Source organism: Sapajus apella, unplaced genomic scaffold, assembly GCF_009761245.1.
Source record: "Sapajus apella isolate SASKATOON/1434 unplaced genomic scaffold, GSC_monkey_1.0 scaffold21, whole genome shotgun sequence".
In the NCBI taxonomy this organism is placed as follows: Eukaryota; Metazoa; Chordata; class Mammalia; order Primates; family Cebidae; genus Sapajus; species Sapajus apella.
Genome location: NW_022436961.1, coordinates 10,864,258 through 10,883,440, shown reverse-complemented (window position 1 = coordinate 10,883,440; position 19,183 = coordinate 10,864,258). Strand labels below are relative to the sequence as shown.

Sequence of the window (19,183 nt, the reverse complement as noted above, 5' to 3'; positions counted from 1 at the left end):
TCTTTTAACATACATATACACAAAAATTCCCAAACATATAGTGTGTTGAAAGTCTGTTGCAAAGAAACTTGAGTTCTAGGCCGGGATCCAGGGGTGGAGATGACTGAAATATTCCACCAAGAACTTCACTCTTGGCTTTTACCTCGAAACTGAAAATCCCTAGTCAAGTCAGATATATGAAGTATTGCACTCTAACATGAGGAGGAACTGAAGAAAAGGGAGGATGTTTTCATAAAGATTTAGTAAGGAAGTTAGAAGGAATTATGTGGGAAAGAAGGAAAAAGAGTAATTGTGGTATTATTACAATACATGCCTGGGCCAGGTACAGAATCTGATGGGTCTGTGTCTCACTCCATATAGCCTGCTATCATGATGACATTATGAAGTCATTTCCTATACACTATAATCTGTTTTGGAAATGCTTCCTACCAGGTGGCTCTTATGGAACATATAGAAAAAAGCAAGAGTTGACCTATCAAATTACTCTCGCTGTTCAAATATTTGAAGTACTAATTCATCACTCATGACATTCAATTTATATTTTAACATCATTATAAATTTAACAGGGTTGAATCTTTTCACAATAATGAAGAAAGTGCCTTTTGAAAGGAAGGAATATGGGAACGCTGTAAAGGATTTTGTGGGATCACTCGTAAAAGCCATCAAAGCATGTGAATCTCTCTCTTGGTTGTATGATAAATATTCACAGAAAATGAGCACCACATATGTATGGAGAAATGCCTTAGCATTTGCTGTGTGAATATGGATGATGAGAATATAGTAAAATATTAGAGAAGTTAAATGGAAACTCAAAGATAGTTCTAAGGTATTTACCGAGTGTCACTTGATGAAATGACTCTGTGGGGATTTATCACTAATCTGTGAAGTGGAAAATAGTCTTATGAGGAGAGGAAGCTTACTTATATTATGCCTAGGACAAGAAGAGGTTTTGAATTCTCCTTTAACAGTGCAGTGTTTGCAGGTTTTCATCCATTATCACTTTGTTAGACTATCTTTGCTAACACTCAATTATTTTATGAGCCCCTTCTGACACCTCACAAGAATCCAAGGGAGGAAATGAAGCCAATGAATGTAATCTACAGGTGAAATTTGCAGAGCAAATTTAGGAAAAAATAAGTAATTATGCTTCTTGGCATTTTACCGTTTTACCACCTCACCTTTTAGAAAGGTATTGAGAGACTACACTGATTAGTCCAGATTTTTATTTTACATATTTGTTCCTGGAAAGGCTTATTTTAACAGAAGTTATCTCAAAGGGTCATACCCAGTAGTATTATCATCATTATCAGTTAAAAATTTGACTGAATAAGCCTAAGTACACACACACTTCTGTATGTATAGTCTTATACATGAAAGAAATTTTATTTATTCACCAAAAAGTGTAAAGAGAGGTTAAAACAGGATGCGATGAAACAGTTTACAAAGGTAAGGAAAAGCTTTTCCAGGTATCTGAATTTCCCTTGGAGCCAGAATGTTAAGGGGAATTAGGCAGAGCCTGGTGGTTGTGGGAAAATTCAGGCAGAGGGCATAGTTAGTGCAAAGGCACTAAGGCTGCAAAGGATGCAAGCCATGCAGGCCTTTGTATGGGAAGCAAAGTGAGATAAGCCTGGGGTGACCCACAGCCTCCTTCTTCAAGGGCACGGCCTAGAGTTCTGGGAAGCAAAAAGTGACTGGATTAAATTTGCATTTCAAAAAGACTCTCCTGACTACAGTATGTGGCAAGATAATTGGGGGAAGCCATAGTCCAGGTGGAAGGCTTTATTATAGTCAAAACAAAAAAAGGATGAAGAGTTGGATTGGGGCGGTACTTACTGAAGAGGCATAAAAGAAGGCAGAAGTCAAAATGACAGGACTTGGGGATGGATGGGCCGCAGAAAGGAGGTGTCAAAATGATTGTCACAGTAGGCAATTAGTCACTGATTGACAGAAAATGGTAATCTCTGAACTAGGTTTTTTTTCTTTAATCTTCATTCTATTCTATTTAGGTTCATTCTATGAAAAGTATTTTGTGCTTACTAGATGCAAAGTACAGCTAGGAATTCTAATGGATAGCAAATAAAACAAATGGATAAAAGGATATATAATCTCTGCCTTATATAGGCTTATATTCAAATACAGACAATGCTTTCCATTTCTAGTAAAGGGAATGAGAAACTATATACCCAGATACATATATATAGACATGCAAATAAACAGATGTATACACATATGTCTATATGTGTGTGTACAAATATGTATATGTACGTATATAGATATTTGCATCATGACTGTAGTGTCATGACTGATATCATGGATTGAAAATGGTTAGACATATACATGTCTAAATTAAGGGTATGTTGCCAGGAGATTGAGGAGGATAAATATAAATAATGCAGAGATCAGAAAGAGTAACTGAAAAGTTGTGTGGGATGACGTCCTTCTTAAAATAAATTAAAATGCTTTTAAAAATGATTGTCTTACATATCTACCTTATTACAGAAGAAATGTATGATGCTGGCCCTGTTTATTGGGGCCAGAAGAAAAAATGAGGCAATAGTATTTAGCAGTATTAACCATTTTCAATCCATGATATCAGTCATGACACTACAATCATGATAGTAATCTTATCATTAATAATGATAAACAATAATCATTAGTGTGTAATTTTAAAAATTCACACAAGCAGAAAAATATATATTTTATTTTAATGTTGAACATTGCCTTTTTAGCATTTTTCTTTGAATTCTAAACTCAAAATTTTATCATCAAATTGTCTTTACAACAGACAATATGATTAATTAGTAATTCTATTAAATATTTGCCAAATGGAGGGTACCATTTCTAGTTTTGCCAGGGTATGTTGCTGGTCAGAAGTGCTTTGCCTAATAAATTCAACTTGTGTGTTGATGCTAAGAGTGTAAGTGAACATACAGGACAATCGCAAATCTGTGAATTATTAAGCCTCCTTTCACCTCAATTTTCTCCCTCATAGGGTGGTCTTTGCTTATTTCAGTTTTGTTTGTGTTCCTTTTGATTGCTTGTTAATGTCTACTGTTTATAGTGATATTATGTAACAGTATTATTTAATCTCTAAAACAGTATATAATTGTCATGTACCATTGCTGTAATTATGGCACAGATGTTGGAATATGCTTGGAATCACTAAAAGTGAATTTACCGTCAAGCTAAGGAAGCTTATTCTTCAGGGCCTCTGACTTGCAAGGGAGTCTTTAATTTCTTATTACCTAAATTTGTATGTTTAATTTTGTAGTATTTTTCTTTAAAAAGATCCCCCAAATTTTATGAGCTTCAGGTTCCAGAAAACTTATCTGACCTTGTTTTTCATATTGTCATATTTGTTTTTATGATTTTCTCATAACATTTAGGTTAATGAGATCAGAGACAATATTTTATTTCTGTTTCTCTACTGCCTAGCTTATTACTCATTTATTGTTATATCACCCAGGGTGGAGTGTAGTGGCACATTCATGGCTCACTGCAGCCTCAACCTCCCAGGTCTCAGGTGATCCTCCCACCTCAGCCTCACAGCAGCTGGGACTACAGGGGTGTACCACCACATCTGGTTAATTTTTGTATCTTTTTTTTTTTTTTTTTTTTAATAGAGACGGGATTTTGTCATGTTGCCCAGGCTGGTCTTGAACTTGTTGGCTAAAGCAATCCACTCATCTCAGCCTCCAAAAGTGTAAGAGTTATAGGCATGACCTGCCTAGCATTTAGTTCAGTAAATGCTCGGTGAATGAATGAATCTTACACATTTAGTGGTTGTTTTGAAGTTGACTCTGTTGAGTGAGATTTTCTTTGCAGTCATGCATCTTCATTAATGTCAACTTTGTTGCAAAGTTTTAAAAAAGTAATCTTTGTTTAAATTATCTTAAGTTACTTGATTTAAAGAAGTTAAAAGTAACTATGCAGAGTTCTAGATGAAAGTCCTATTACTGTCAATATGCATAATATTTTACAAAAAATGCAATTTGTCTTCCTTATTTTTTCCATATTTTAAAAATTTTCCTGGAGGATTTCCCAAATGAGATTTACTGAGAGAAAGGATATATTCAGCCAACTTTATGGATTTTGTAGATTATAAGTCCTAAAAGTTTAAGCCTAGCCAAGGAAAAATGTAGTGGCACAGGATTGTATTTCTTTTAAGCTGTCATTTAATATGACATCTATATTTTGCATTTCTCTAATGCTGAAGGTGTTTATTTTTTAAACTCCCTACTCTTTTTTATCAGGAGTTATGTTGACAGCAGATATATCCTATATAATACATGATCTAAGACCTGAATAATACACCAACTAATAAAATTAAATCATGAAGATATGTCATTTCTAAATTATCCAATTGGGTTTTTTTTTTTTTTTAAAGCAAAAAAATTTTCCCTCCTTTCTCCATCCCTTGTTCTGGTCAGTTCAAGGTTTTTTACAAATGTAACAAAAAAAAAAAAATCATTTGCTGCTTCCTGACCACAGAGATGAATAATTTAAGGAAAATTTGAAATTCTTGATAAATTTAATGTTTTAACTGTCCAAGAAATTGACATTTAGTTGGTTAATCTTTTAGCTGGTCATAAATAATGTAATACAACTCCTTAAAATTAACATTAAATAACATAAAGACCTAAGAATACGTTAGAAAAAACCTTTTTGGACTGAGCCATGAATTTCCTGAGAATTCAGCTACAACTAAAATGTAACTCCAGAATCTGGATATGGTTCCAGAAAGGATCCTTGTCTTGCAATTGCCATTTCATCATTTTTCCTTAAAGCCCCTTCAATATCTATCATTGCAATTTTTGTCCTTTTCCCCTCCATCACATCAAATCAAGGAAAAACGATTACTAAATGCTGATTTATACTCACCTTCCTCCCTTCATATTCATTCATTTCTCAGCCCTAAAATTTCTGTAGGAATCCTGCTTTTATGTTTTATCTTAAAGGCACCACCATATGTGTAATCTCTTTTGTAGTCATGTATGCTTAATTCTGGAAGACTGTCAACTACCTTTATAGGTCCATTCAAATGAAAATGTATCACAAAATTGTATGCTTTTCCACTATCCACACTGAAAAATTACTCTAACAAATGACCAGTAAGCTGTTTTGAGAAGCAAAGCATCTAGACCCTAAACAAAAGTGGTGGAATTACAGTATTTTCATAGAAACGGATTTTACTATTAGAGCCTTTTTTAATTGGGGAAAATCTTATTAAAAAAAAAAATCCTCCCCAAAATCTTTGCTTTCAGTCCTTCAATTCTAACATAATGATATGTTTGAGAATGTGTGGTTGATGTATACTAAGCCCTTATGCTGTCTCACATCCTTGGGACAAAATATCTTTTTTGAGAGGACTTCTCTGAATTTTGCTATTTCCTGCTTACTGAGCATTGGCCCCCTCCTGGGAAAACTGAGATATTTCAGCCAGCATTCAGATTCCATCTTGCATTCGTCTCTGTGGAATATTAATAGTGCTATTGAGATATATTCATCATTTTCTCTGCTTTTGCTTTTTTATAGCCCAGTGAAATGTGTATTTGGTGTTTGCAGGAAGGCTATCAGAAGCTATGTGGACCTCAAAGTTTTAAACTATAAATAATGATGGCAAGACTACTAGGATATCTTTTCACAGTTTTGTTCTTATGGCAGTGCAAATTAAACTAGAATAAAATTAGTGTGATTTTAGAACAGTTTTAAATTGAACGTATATGCCTTCCTCCCTTCCCATCTACATATCAAGGATCTACATCAAGGAGACATCCCGGATTGCGCTTTTGTTTAAATTGTGGCCATCAGAAAATGCCGTGAGAAGGTTGTGTGCAGGTAATGGTTCAGTTAGCATTGACACAGAGAATGAAAACCAAGAGCAAGTCACTTTTAAAGTGAAGCAGTAGATTTTGAAGTCACCACTTCCCGACCACAACACGAGTATCTCACGCAAATTAAGAGCTAAGTTAGCCACAGCTGTGGTGTAAGTCTGAGAATGTTTTCACTACATGGAGGCAATTCCGGATCCTTCTGTGGTGCGCATTACTCTGGTCTTTAACTTTTGTCCTTTGCAGCGGAGGGGTCAATGCTTTCTTATTTCCTTGCTTTTTAGAATTCTCCACCAGAGGGAGGACAAGGGAAGGAATAGGTTTCACGCGCAGTTCTGAGTAAAGTTTGAATCTGAGAAACCCCACATTCACGAATTAACGATCTCCAGTTTTGTGTCTTTATTCTGTCTCCGCCCCCCCCCCCCCCCCCGCTTGATTTTTCACTCGGCAGAGCGGACTGACTTCCAGCGACTGCAGTAATTTTAATTATTCCCAGTCGTTCTCTGAACTGTGTTTTTTAAAAGTTCCTCTGAAAATTAAGTTGTAGTAATAGACGCGGTTTAGGGACACCCCGTTAGAAGAGGCCAGGTTAGTTTTTAAGGAAAAGCTGCAGATGAGATTTCTAACAGGCACTTACTAAACACACACACGCTCAAGACGCAGACCCAGCAGGACTGCGCAACCTGACATCCTTAAGGTTCGCCGAGCCTTTCCCGCGCACCTGGAAGGAATTGTCTTACCTTAAACTCCCTTCCACCAAGAGTTTATTTTCGCCACGTGCGACAGGGCTTTTGCACTGAAGTAAGGAATGAACCCTCGAACTTTTCTGGGAAAGCCACAAACGTTCCCCCCGCACCCCTCCTAGGGCTCCTGACCACGGGACTCCGCTTGGGGCACAGGTGTGGGAGTTGCAAAACTTTTCTCTGGGCCGTCTTTCTCCGGGGGGAAGGAGACGGAGCAGCCCTCCCGGGCACTGCCTGGCTGCGGAGGGGAGCGGGCAGCGAGAGCCTGGGGTCTCCGCCTGGGTTTCTGGGTCTCCGGGGCGCTCGCCTCGGTCTCCGCGCAGCGTCCAGCGACCCCTGTCGGGTGTTCCCGGCAGCCGCGCCGCCACCCCCCGCCCGGCCCGAGCTGGAGGAAAAGGGGCTGCGCCCGGGAGCGCGGAGCCCAGGCTCCTCCCGGTGGCGTGTCCGCGCCTCGGGGTGGGGGTGTGGTGGGGAAGAGGGAGGGGGCGAGGCCAGGGGAGGGTGCGAAGGAGGTGCCTGCCTCCAACCTGCGGGCGGGAGGTGGGTGGCTGCGGGGCAATTGAAAAAGAGCCGGGGAGGAGTTCCCCGAAACTTGCTGGAACTCCGGGCTCGCGCGGAGGCCAGGAGCTGAGCAGCGGCGGCTGTCCGGACGATGGGAGCGCAAGCTGGACGGTGATCGCCTCTCCCTGATCGGGTTGCAAGGGCACCGGACAGAGGCCAGGACGAGAGCTGCCAGCGGCGGAACTCAGCGGCGACCTTTCGGGGCGACAGGAGCAGCCCCGAGAGCCAGGAAGAGCGCCCGTTCCAGGTGGCCGGGACCGCCCGCCGCGTCCGCGCCGCGCTCCCTGCAGGCGACGGGAGACGCCCCCGTGCAGCTCGAGCGCCTCAGCCCGGCGGCTCGCTCTCCCCCTCGAGGGACAAACTTTTCCCAAACCCGATCCGAGCCATTGGACCAAACTCTCTTGCGCTGAGAGCGGTCCGCGTAGAGCGCTCAGTCTCCGGCGAGATGTCCGAGCGCAAAGAAGGCAGAGGCAAGGGGAAGGGCCAGAAGAAGGAGCGAGGCTCCGGCAAGAAGTCCGAGCCCGCGGCGGGGACCCCGAGCCCAGGTGGGTACGCAGCGCGACCCTGGTCCCGCTATCCTCCTCCTCCTCCTCCTCAGCTGCCGTGGCGTCTCTCCCCCGGTTTCCCTCGCCCATCCGCCTACGCCCTGTGCTCCGAACGCCCGTGGAGTCGTGAGGTGCTTCCCTTCCTCTGGGCCGCCGCTCACCTGGGCGCTGAGTCCTACCGGGCGCCTACACCCAGCGCTCAGGGCAAAAGACAGCGGGCCCGGCCGCACCCTCCCAGGGTCCCTGGAGCGCCGCGCTCCCTGGCACGGCCCTTCCGCAGCGCCTTAGAGACTTAGCCCAGCCGGGCAGTGGGACCTGGGGGGCAGAAGCCGAGGCTGCGTGCGCTGGTGCCCCGCGCCAGAAGCGCTTTGCACGGGGACCGTGTGCCCTCTAGCGGGAATCGCGGGAACGGGCCGCCTGGAGGGAGAGCCGGTCCCCTCGGCGTGTCTGGCTGCGCAGAAGTGGGTGGTCGAGCTACAGGCCGCGTGGGGAGTTAGCTTCGGCGTTTTGGGGCAGAGGGCTAGCGATGTAGAGTGCGCGCCGGTTCATCCTGATTCAGTCCTGCGCTATGGAAACTCAGAGCAACGGCAGGGATTCCTAAAGGTCAGAGAAGCAAATGAAATCTAGACCAGTGCCAGGAATCACCTCTGCCCCAAATAAGTTGTACAAACTTTTGGCTTAACCGTTCTATTTTTCAAGACTTCTGTGATAAATATGGCTAATTTACTTTCCCAAGAGCTGTCAGAAGCACCCGTTTATCTGAATTTTTGAATCCATTTGTTTGCTGGTTATCTATATAATAAAATGGCTTGAGGCGTTCTAGAAACAACACGAGCATGATTGAGAGCTTTACCTTAGATGTTCCTAGGAAGCGCTGATGCTTTAGACATTGCCTTGGACAGAAGAGGCATGTTGAATAAATACTTACGAGTGATTGAATGGTAGATGATAAAAGAGGGGAGGAAGAAGACGGGGGAGAATTTATTTTTTGCCTCTGCAATTCTCAATTATTCATTGATCCAGATGTCTTAAGTCGCTTCGCGCATACTCCCAACACACATTTCATGAAGTACTTGTGAAGAATTCAATAGTACTTGATAATACCGTGGCTATGGTAATACCGTAGAAGTATTTGTCTGTTCCTTTCTGGAAGAAAACAAACCAGATTTGCTGGGTCCTCTTACCGGTATCAGTGATAACATTTCAGAACCTGGTTTATTGGCAGACACCTTCAGCAGAGTTTTGAGCGAAACCGAAATTAAACAGAGAGTAATTGTTTCACAGGTGGTCATTCTTGTGCTTGCTTCTTTAATAAGATACAGCTGATTCTATTCACTTCAATTACTGATCATTGCCCTTCATGGGGGTGTATTGAATTTTTCCCTGTTTTTACCCTATATTTTGGGGAGAGACCATAGCATTTTTTTCAACAAGGTATAAAATTGGGGAGCTGCATTAGTTACCTCTCTGAATGACTTTGTCTACTCTCCTTTCTGAGGTCATCATAGTAAATTACGGAGATTTCAGACCTAGCTCAAATCGTTGTAAAAAGTTATTTGGGGGGGCTCTTATCACTGTTCGTGGTTGTGTTCTTCTGTCTGCCTGCCCATTGCCTTCAGAAGTTTCTGTGGTCCTCTGTAGACGGTCTAATGAATTAAGGAGGGGCGAGTGGTCTGAAGTAGCATCCTTTTCAGGCAGGCATTTTGTCAAGAGCCGGTAACAGAAACTTGACAAGTTCAGTTGGGCAGGGATTTAGGAGGCAGGCATTTCTGTACCCTCCAGATCTTATCTGCTAGGTAGGCAGCTGTCTTGTGACTAGCTAATGCTCTCTCTTGACACAGAGCACCAGAGCTTCCTTGGTGGCTCTCATCTGCTTTCCAGTGGCGCAGCAGTGATTCCTGCTAAACCAGCTAAGTTCGTATCTTTAAGCGACTTCAGTCAACTATCTTCCCTGAAAAATTGGGGTGAATTTGGATGTAGGTTAGTTTTTGGTATATTCGTCTCTGTTTTCCACCAGGTTATAATCTTTTTTTGGGAGGGACTTTTTACCCCTTTCAAAGCATATTGTGCTTTTTAAACCATATTCTTTATTTGATTCAAAAAGAGTGATCAACCACTTGAAACCAGCTTTATACAGAAACACATGGCATTATATACAAGTGCTTCAGAATGTTTCTTTCCTTCCTTGTTATTTTCGTTATCATGGTAATCTCCAGTGTACTTTTCCTTGCCTTAGGAGAATCCATACTTGATGACTATGAGGGTTTGTGAGAGAAACCCACACCCAAGGTTACAGGCATCCTCAAAGGAGTGACCTCTAGATGCCATAACTATAGTATTCACACTTGCCATGCCAGCCCACATTAGGACTTATAAGGACAACTGTCTCTTGTATTGCGCCCATCTTAGTGCCTGTTAGTTCCAAGTTTCACCCCTTTCTTAAAACAGTCTGTCCTTGATGATACATATGCCATAGCCAAGCCTCTCCTCGGCTGTTTTAACATTGCCTCACGACAGTCAGGGGAGATATAATGGGGCAGGATCTCAGCCACTCAACCCCACTGTGTGCTGTATTGTACACATAGGCATAAACACATCTGTTGGAGGGAAATTTTCAGGGGGAAAGGCTTCTTTAACTTTCATATGGCATGAGTGACTGATATGCAATACATACATGGCTATTTGAGAGCATCCGCATTTTTATGCAGTTAACTAAATGTTGAATTGCACACTATTGGGGTCGCAGATGTTCAACAGAATTATCTGTTCCTTAATAATAGCTCTAATAGGTCCCAAGCCTTTGGAGTCATTGATTCCTTTTCTTTGCTCAAAATAAGCAAGCGAAGAGTAGTCTTGTGTGCTGTATCACTGATCCATATACCAAGGGCACTGTAACAGCCTGGGCCTCCTTGATGCTGGACTTCCCATAGCCAGTCTCTTCATCCTGATTCAGCTCAACAAACTTTTTCTCTTGAAGCCTGAATTACAAAGCCAGAGCATTTTTTTTTTTTTTTTTTTTTTTTTTTTTTTTTGAAATGGATTTTCGCTGTTGTCACCAGGCTGGAGTGCAGTGGAGCGATCTTGCCCCACTGCAACCTCTACCTTCTGAATTGAAGCGATTCTCGTGCCTCAGCCTCCTGAGTAGCTGGGAATATAGGCACACACCATCACGCCCCGTTAATTTTTGTATTTTTAGTAGCGATGGTGTTTCACCATATCGACCAGGATGAGGATGGTCTCGATCTCTTGACCTTGTGATCTGCCCGTCTCGGCATCCCAAAGTGCTAAGATTACAGCCACTGCACCTGCACCCGGCTGCTTTTTTTGTTTCTTCTTTTTTTTTTTTTTGGCCAATTGGTATTTGACCCTAAGCTTCGTTTATGATTTTCTATTTGCTGATACATTGTTCTTACTCTGCACGGCTACACAGAATTCTTTCTTTTTTCTTTCTCCTCTTAAATAACCTGGAAAAAAATCACTATCATGCCTAGTCAGATTCTAGAGCTATCCTGCCTCCCTTCACTCCTGGCAGGAGGGGCATTTGTGAGTATAGGTGGTGGAAACATTGGGAAACCTGGTATCCCACATGGGTAGAAGCAGGCTATGTTTCCCCAATGACATCACCCACCTGTTTCCCTCACTAAGTGGCTCTGCAGGCTGAAGTGCTTGTAAACATTCTTGGGTATAAAGTGCTCTGACCCTAACAGGGCAGCCTGTGTTTACAGAACAGGAGGAATGTCCAGTGATCTGTTTCAACCTGGTTACTTGTAACCACTTAGCCTATGTAATTATTAAAAACATTAAAGATTATTCGCAGAATGAAATAGGACTTATTTTTCAGAATTAAAATAGGAAGAGTGGAAGAAAGTTGTATACTCAAACATGAATACTCCTCATATCATGAAATGGTCAGGTAATACTGACAAAAAAAAGGAGAACAAATATGTATATAAAATCAGAAAGTATTACACAAATGTGAACACTGAATAGCTACTACATGCCAGGCACGGTCTGGACACTTTTATGTTTATTAATGAGGGAACTGCTATTTATTGAATTCTTACTATGTTCCAGGCAGTAAAACAGATGTATATTGTGCATTTTATCATCTGTCCTTTAGAAAATAAGAAAATTCCTCACTATTAGGCAGCAAGATACCAGATGGCCTAGTCTTTAGCTCTTCAGCCAGGTTGCCTGGGTTTAAATCCTGATTTGGCTGTTCCTTAAATATGTAGTCATGGGAAAGTTACTTAATCCTTCCGTGCCTAAATTTCCTTTTTCTGTAATATGGGGATAATAAGTGTTATTATGATCATGGTTTCATGAAGCTTAAAGGAAATAATCCATGGAAAGCACTCTGAACACCAACCAGCATGTAATAAGTGCCCAACAATATTAGCTGTCTTTATAAAACTACTTAAGAAATGAATGTCTCTATCTTTACAAAGATATTTGAGGGAATTTCCAAAATTTACCTTTTATGGTTAAAAAAAAATCCAAAGCTGACCTCAGATTACAGTGGGTATAAATATTAATATGTACTACCTGTAAAGCTAGAGAAAAGTGGATGACTGTCAAATTCCATAACTGCATATATATATAAAATGAAAACAGTACTGAATTCAATCTAAATATTGAAAGTAGAGTGAGGTGCAACATAATTTTATATCTGGCAGGAAAATGTTGAGGTTTCAAGCTATGAGAAGATTTTGAAACATGACTCTTTTTCTGGCAACACTTAAGAGTTGATGCTTAAACCTCACTTTATTGTATAGAATACAGAATCTTCTCTTTTGGGACTCACATAAATTGCAGCAATTGAAAAACAAAAGTGTGCACCAATGTGCCCTTCACCATCTTTTTATCAAGCATAACAATATATTGCCAGCAATGTTCATAGAATTGCGTGCAGGTGTTTCTAAATATAAACAAAAATAAAGAACATATTAAATCCACATTTCTAGCTTTTTATTTCCCTCTCAGCCTTCCTAGAATGGCTGTAGGTAGTGTTTAAAGTTCTGGGAGTGTGATAGATTCTTACCAAATCAATGTGCTGTTAGCATTCTCAAAGTAACAAGTTAAATTTGATTTGAACAGTACTGATAGTTTATCATGTTCTGTTATGATAACAGAAAACAAACCAAATGCCAGTATTTTGGGTGAGTCATTTTGTTTGCTCAGAGAAGCAAATGAATGAACTTCTGGAAGTTTAGTTATCTCCGGAGCTCTTTCCTTGACAAATAGAAAAAAAACAAAAAATCAAATCGGATAGTATTAGCTTGAAAAAGGATTTATTTTACCCAGATAAAAAATATACTACTAAGGTACATAAAATGAAGTATTTGGAAGGAATGAGTGATGTTTTGGATTCATCCTGATTTTGTGTGTGTCTGCTCTTATGTGTGTTTTTGCATATGTTTTAATAGATTTAAAAAAAAGCGAGCTACCGAAATACCAATAGATGTCAGTGTTTGTCACTTTAGAAAAAGTGAGGTGTTAGAAAAAAGAAGAAATGGACAGCTTAATTTATTTTTGGTTTTAATAAGCTGCTTTTCAACAATTGACTAATAATACACTATATAACCCTGTTTACAAAACTACATTTTATTAAGGAAAATATCCATGTTCTCATCTCTTCCTTCTAAATATTAAAAAAAAAAAAAAAGCCTCTGCAGTAAATTACCAAAAGAATTCAGAATCTAGGCAGAAGGAAAAAAATGTTATCTTAAAAAAATTAGAAAACAAAATTATTTGAGAATGTTATTAACATGTTAGATTTCTTTTGCATTTTTAAACTAGAAATTAGATACGCACGTTTCTTATGTTGGCCTGATTATGACTGATAAAGTGCATTTTTCAGTCCAAGTCAAGAGAGAACTGTGGAGTCTTGCCTTGCTATATAAGGCAGAGATGATCAGCATTCTCTTCATTCTTCCTGTGCCCGGTGTCACCTTATTCTGGCCTCCAGAGGGTGCTCCAGGAGCATCACACTGCTATTCCCCAAAGACTGACTTCTTTTTTCTTCTTCTTTTTTTTTAAGTTACTGAAGCATTCTGGTCTATCTACTGGAGGAATAGAGTCCCGATTCCATCCTTGTTAGCTGCCTCCAATGGAGCTTGTTTTCCAGCTGGACCACATAGCCCTAATTCATTAAGAATTCTGAATCAGCATATTCTAAAACATCATTCTGATGATGTAGATGCAGTGGTCAGCTTGCAAGGGGACATCTGTCAGATTAATTCCCTTTAGGACTTTCCCCCAGAGAATCAAGCATCTTTAAATACCTTCCAATCACCCCTTATAACAGCTCCTTCCCACTGAAGTGCACATGGTACTCACAAAGAGATTCAGTGCTATTTAAGAGTTTTACTCTGCCATCGGAAAACCGTATGTGAAAGCATCAAAATTAGACAAAAGATCTTTACTAACATTTGTTTTCATCTCTTCATATCCCTCTGTTTCCTCAACCCTGAGCAGCACATATTTAGAGGCCCCAGTCTGATTGAATGCACGGGTTTGAGTGATTAATTCTTGTGGATCAGGGGCTGATATTTTAATACAGTCATAGAGCTATTTTTATTTATGGTTTACCTGCTTATGTTAATTCCACCCTGCACTTGTTATCTCTGACTTGAGTTATTCTCAGGATATTACTCCCCTTCTCTTTCTAAAGTACAATATTGTTCCCATTGTTTCTTGCTCCATGAAATTTGTCATTGATGGGAACAGCCTTTGCTCTGCCACAGTGCCCCCAACCTTTCATTCCATAGCTTCAATGGGCAGGCGACAGCCTTCTCTGGACAGCTGTGGAGTTTTAGTTTCAATGATATGAGAGTCACAAAATGTTTTATTAGATTGAACCCTATGAAATTGTCAATTTTGTAGGTCATACCTGGCTGAATATTGTTCATGTCATATAGTTTAATATTTGGACTTTGAAAAAGTTATTTGACTTATTTATTCTTTACATATCCTTTAAAATAATGACAACTTTGAAAAAAATTCTTATCGATTTTTGATAATTAAATATAATTGAAGTAAACGTAAAAGAAATCTGAGCTAAGGATAATTGAAACAGTGACTTTTTTTACAACCAATAAATCAGCTCAAATGATATCCATATAGCATAAAATTAGAATGATGGAGCAACTAACATTTTCCCTTGGAGAGAAAAGTAGTAAGTTTGTACCATAAAATATGACCATTTTTATTTGACCTATTAGCAAACTGTTATTGTGCCTTATCTTAATCACCATATTTCTATAGAGACATTATGGAGCAATAAGTAGGAAATATTGAAGATTGCCGAACAATCCTGGCTTTAGTTTATGGAGTAATATGAAAAAATAAAAAACCTTGACTCACTTTCACAGCACTGCATCAATGCAAGCTTTTTAGTAATTTTAATGTGTAAATTTGATCATCGGGTGAAAATGCATCTCATTAGATAGCTTATTTTATAAATAAAGTTCAAATTTAGATACAGCCAGGTTTTTTTTTGTTTTTTTTTTTTTTTTGTTTGTTTGTTTGTTTGTTTGTTTTGTTTTGTTTTGTTTTAAGATGGAGTCTCACTCTGTCGCCCAGGCTGGAGTGCAATGGCACGATCTTGGCTCACCACTACCTCCGCCTCCCAGGTTCAAGTGATTCTGCTGCCTCAGCCTCCTGAGTAGCTGGAACTACAAGCACGTGTCACCATGTCTGGCTAATTACTTTTGCATTTTTGGTAAAGACAGGGTTTCACCATGTTAGCCAGGATGGTCTTGATCTCCTGACCCCGTGATCTGCCTGCCTCGGCCTCCCAAAGTGCTGGGATTACAGGCGTGAGCCGCTGCACCTGGCCAAAACAGCCAGATTTTAAAACTGTATATGTTTATAACCCATCCCTTTGTTACATATAATCTCCCAATTTTAGAGACTTACATTGCAGTTTTAAAGGATATCACAGTCTCTTTAGCTATCCCACAGGGAATTTAAAACCAGCCTTCATAAGGAGATGTCAAAATTCCAATTTGCAATGATTTTTTTTTTTCAGAACAAGTAACTTGTGTTATTACGTACAGTAAGTTAACACAATTTTTCATTTATGTATTAAGTGGGCAACATTTGTGTGTGTACGTATCAAATCTGCTTTGATATTTTTTGGTATTTTATCTTTTTCTGCCAACAGAGTAAAATGGAAGTACAGTATTAGGATTATGCACAACGTTTTATTGTCTAAAATCATAGTATTCCTTTTCTGTTCTGTAGTTTCAATTGTTTAAAAATAAGTAAAAAAAAAGAGGGGGGTCTGTCTTGAAGCCCATGAGATGGCAGATTTTTAGATACAGTTATAATAACAGTCATATTGAAAATTATTGTCATCTATTTCTGAGGAAAATATTGAAGGCTGGTATATTGTCCCCAAAAGGATTAGGTGAAATACAGAAAACAGATTATGATTATAATTTGTTTTAGTGAGGTCACCTTGCTGTAGAGTTGAAACCTTCCCAGGGAGATTGCTCATGCATTAACCATTTTGGGAAAGAGTAATACTTACAGGAATTATGGAAATGAGTGGGTGGGTTTGTCAAGAGGAAACCAATAATTTGAATACTGAGTTGAATGGAAAATGAAATACATGATTTTCCATATATTAAATTGAATAGAAATGGGAGACTCATGTCTTGGGGGTTTTTCTTTTTTTTTTTTTTTTGAAACATGTTGATGATATTGTGTGTTCCCAAGTGCCCTCAGCCTGACGGGAAGAAAAAATGTCAATAGAAATAGTTACTTATTATATTTCGATATTTAGAAAGGTACAGTGGAGTTTTAAATGTGCATATTATTTATGCCCATCCAAAAGGACAGTGATTCACTTGAAAAAGGCAGAAAAGACAAAGGCCACTGTCATTCTCCAGGAATTAGCAGAAGCTAAGGGAGAGCATAGAATATAGTCTCTGAGGCCTCTACAGAGTCATCACCACCTCAGACTGAATCCACATAAGGCCTCCTTGCCTGAAAGAGCCTTTACATTGAACTGTGCATGGCCCAGGGAAATGTGATTACTTGCAATATGCTACTGATTACAGGGTAAATATTATGCATTAGATTTTCACTAAATTCAAAAATGCCCTGTGAAAACCCCACTTCTGCATGTAGTGAATGTGGTTATGCTCTGTCAGGTGAAGACATGTTTCAGTGCTTCCCTTTACCTTCCATTAAATTATGCTGATTTCCTTCTCCCTTATGAAATAGAAAAAGGAAGAACACAGCCATCTTGCTGCTCTGCCTGGAGTGCACCAGTATGGGAATAAAACTCTACAACTTGAGGGTGGTGGCAACCGTGTAACAGGGACGTGCATTTAGACATGTGCATTTGGGAGAGCTGCAAAGTGACTGTGGCTCTGACACCACGGGACTCTGTGTAAGAGGCAGCCAAAAGACCTGAAGGCTCTTCTTGTCATTTTAGATATGTGATTTCATAAAGTTACTGTTGACCTTAATGTGGATGCCCTTTTGGGATTTGTGTCTGTGCATTTCATCCACAGCTGGATGGCATAGTTGCTGAGTAATCCTGTTGCTCTTGAGCAGTGTAAATTACAACTGTGGCTGGGCATGTGGCACATGCCCGTAATCCCAACACTTTGGGAGACCAAGGTGGGAGGTCTTTTTTTTTTGGTTGTGGGGGGAATGAAGTCTCTCTCTGTTGCCCGGGCTGCAGTACAGTGGCATGATCTCAGCTCACTGCAACCTCCGCTTCTCAGGTTCAAGCGATTCTTCTGCCTCATCTCCTGAGTAGCTGGGACTACTAGTGCATGACACCACGTCCGACTAATTTTTTGTATTTTTAGTAGAGACAAGGTTTCACCATGTTAACCAGGATAGTCTTGATCTCCAGACCTTGTGATTTGCCTGCCTCAGCCTCCCAAAGTGCTGGGATTATAGACGTGAGCTACCATGCCCAGCCCAAGGTAGATCTTTTGAACTCGGAGATTCAAGACCAGCCTGGGCAACAGGAGTCGTCCTCTCTACTAAAAATCCAACAAATTAGCCAGTTCATGGTGTTGTGTGCTAGCGGTCCCAGCTACTCAGGAAGCTGAGACGGGAGGATTGCTTGAGCCCAGGAGGCTGAGGCTGTGCTGAACAATTATGATCACACCACTGTACTCCAGCCTAGGTGACAGTGCGAGACTTGGCTCAGCAAAAAAAAAAGTTACAATTGTGTTGAGAGAACAATTTATTTACCCCCCAAATTGTCTTGGAATTATCACAATAATTTTCAGAGAGAACTAACCCTTTGGAAAATTCAGTGTTTTGCTGGTGTCAGTATGTCATCTTACTCTAAAATGTAAAAAAAAAAAAAAAAAAAAAAAATCACAATGCAGACCTTATAAGAATCTAGTCTTTGATTATGAATACAGCAATTCTTTATTGAAAACTCCCTTGACAAATTAAGCCAATAATGGACATTCTAATAATTGTCATATTTTATAGTATATTTATAACTAAAGGCCTCTTCTTTGAATAATGACTGATGCTTTCATGGAAGAAGTTATTCTTTTTCTGGTCACTCTAGAAAATAAGGAAATGATTACATGTGATATACAGACCCGTGGTTCTAAGTCCTAAATTTGCAGATTGCCTGAAAATGTTCTTACATACATTTTTATGGATATAGGCTTGCTTTTCAATTTGCTCCAGAAAGTATTAATACTTTATTATACTTTAAATTGACTAGAGCTACCTTTTAAATGGTCACATAGGTTTTCTTTTTAAAGGCTTAGTTTTGTGATTACTAGCCTTCTGAAATAGTATTTCAAGGCCATGCCTGGTGCCTCATATTTGTAATCCCAGCACTTTGAGAGGCTGAGGTGGGAGGATCACTTGAGCTCAGGAGTTCGAGACCAGCCTGGGCAACATGGCAAAAACCTGTCTCTACAAAAAACATACGGGCGCGCACGCGCGCGCGCACACACACACACATACACACACACACACACACACAATTAGTCACACACCTGTAGTCCCAGCTACTTGGGAGGCTGAGACAGGAGGATCACTTGAGTCCTCGGAGGTTGCATGAACTGGGATTGTGCCACCTCACTCACTCCAGCCTGGGTGACAGAGTGAAACACTGTCTCAAAATAAACTAATAAGATATAAATGAAATAGTATTTTCAAGACTTGGTATAAATGCATAGTTGTTAAGCTGTAAGGACATCAATACATGTTCATAAATAGGTAATTTTCTACATTCTGTCACCTTATTTTCTATAATACAGAAAATACACTTTAAATATTTTATCTGAGTCCTTTCTTTGTTTTTATTTTTTGTTTGCAAGACCAAAGTCAGAACAAGTTCAATTCTATTTTGAGCATTTTATTTTGGCACTTGTGTTTTAATTTTAAAAAAATAAACAACTGTCCTCAGCCAGAAGAATTTTTTGTTGAGTGGTCATAAATGCACAGTTTAGCACTTCACATCTCTAGAATGTAAAAGCCGCAAAGTCCTATCTATCTTTTA

The 19,183-nt window shown here is 39.9% G+C and overlaps 1 protein-coding gene across 13 annotated transcripts in view; it reads left to right on the top strand.

Moving 5' to 3' along the window:
• Positions 1 to 19,183, top strand: part of NRG1 (neuregulin 1) — a 1,128,933-nt gene that overhangs the window by 897,851 nt on the left and 211,899 nt on the right. For 6 of the 13 annotated variants that reach the window (XM_032287959.1, XM_032287958.1, XM_032287963.1 and 3 more), the window contains exon 1: positions 7,064 to 7,680. The exons of the other annotated variants lie outside the window; for them this stretch is intronic. In XM_032287959.1, the coding sequence (XP_032143850.1) occupies positions 7,581 to 7,680 (100 nt within the window). In that variant the 5' untranslated portion in view covers positions 7,064 to 7,580. Of the gene's footprint in view, positions 1 to 7,063; positions 7,681 to 19,183 lie in introns of those variants that run through there. 13 annotated transcript variants of the gene reach the window in all.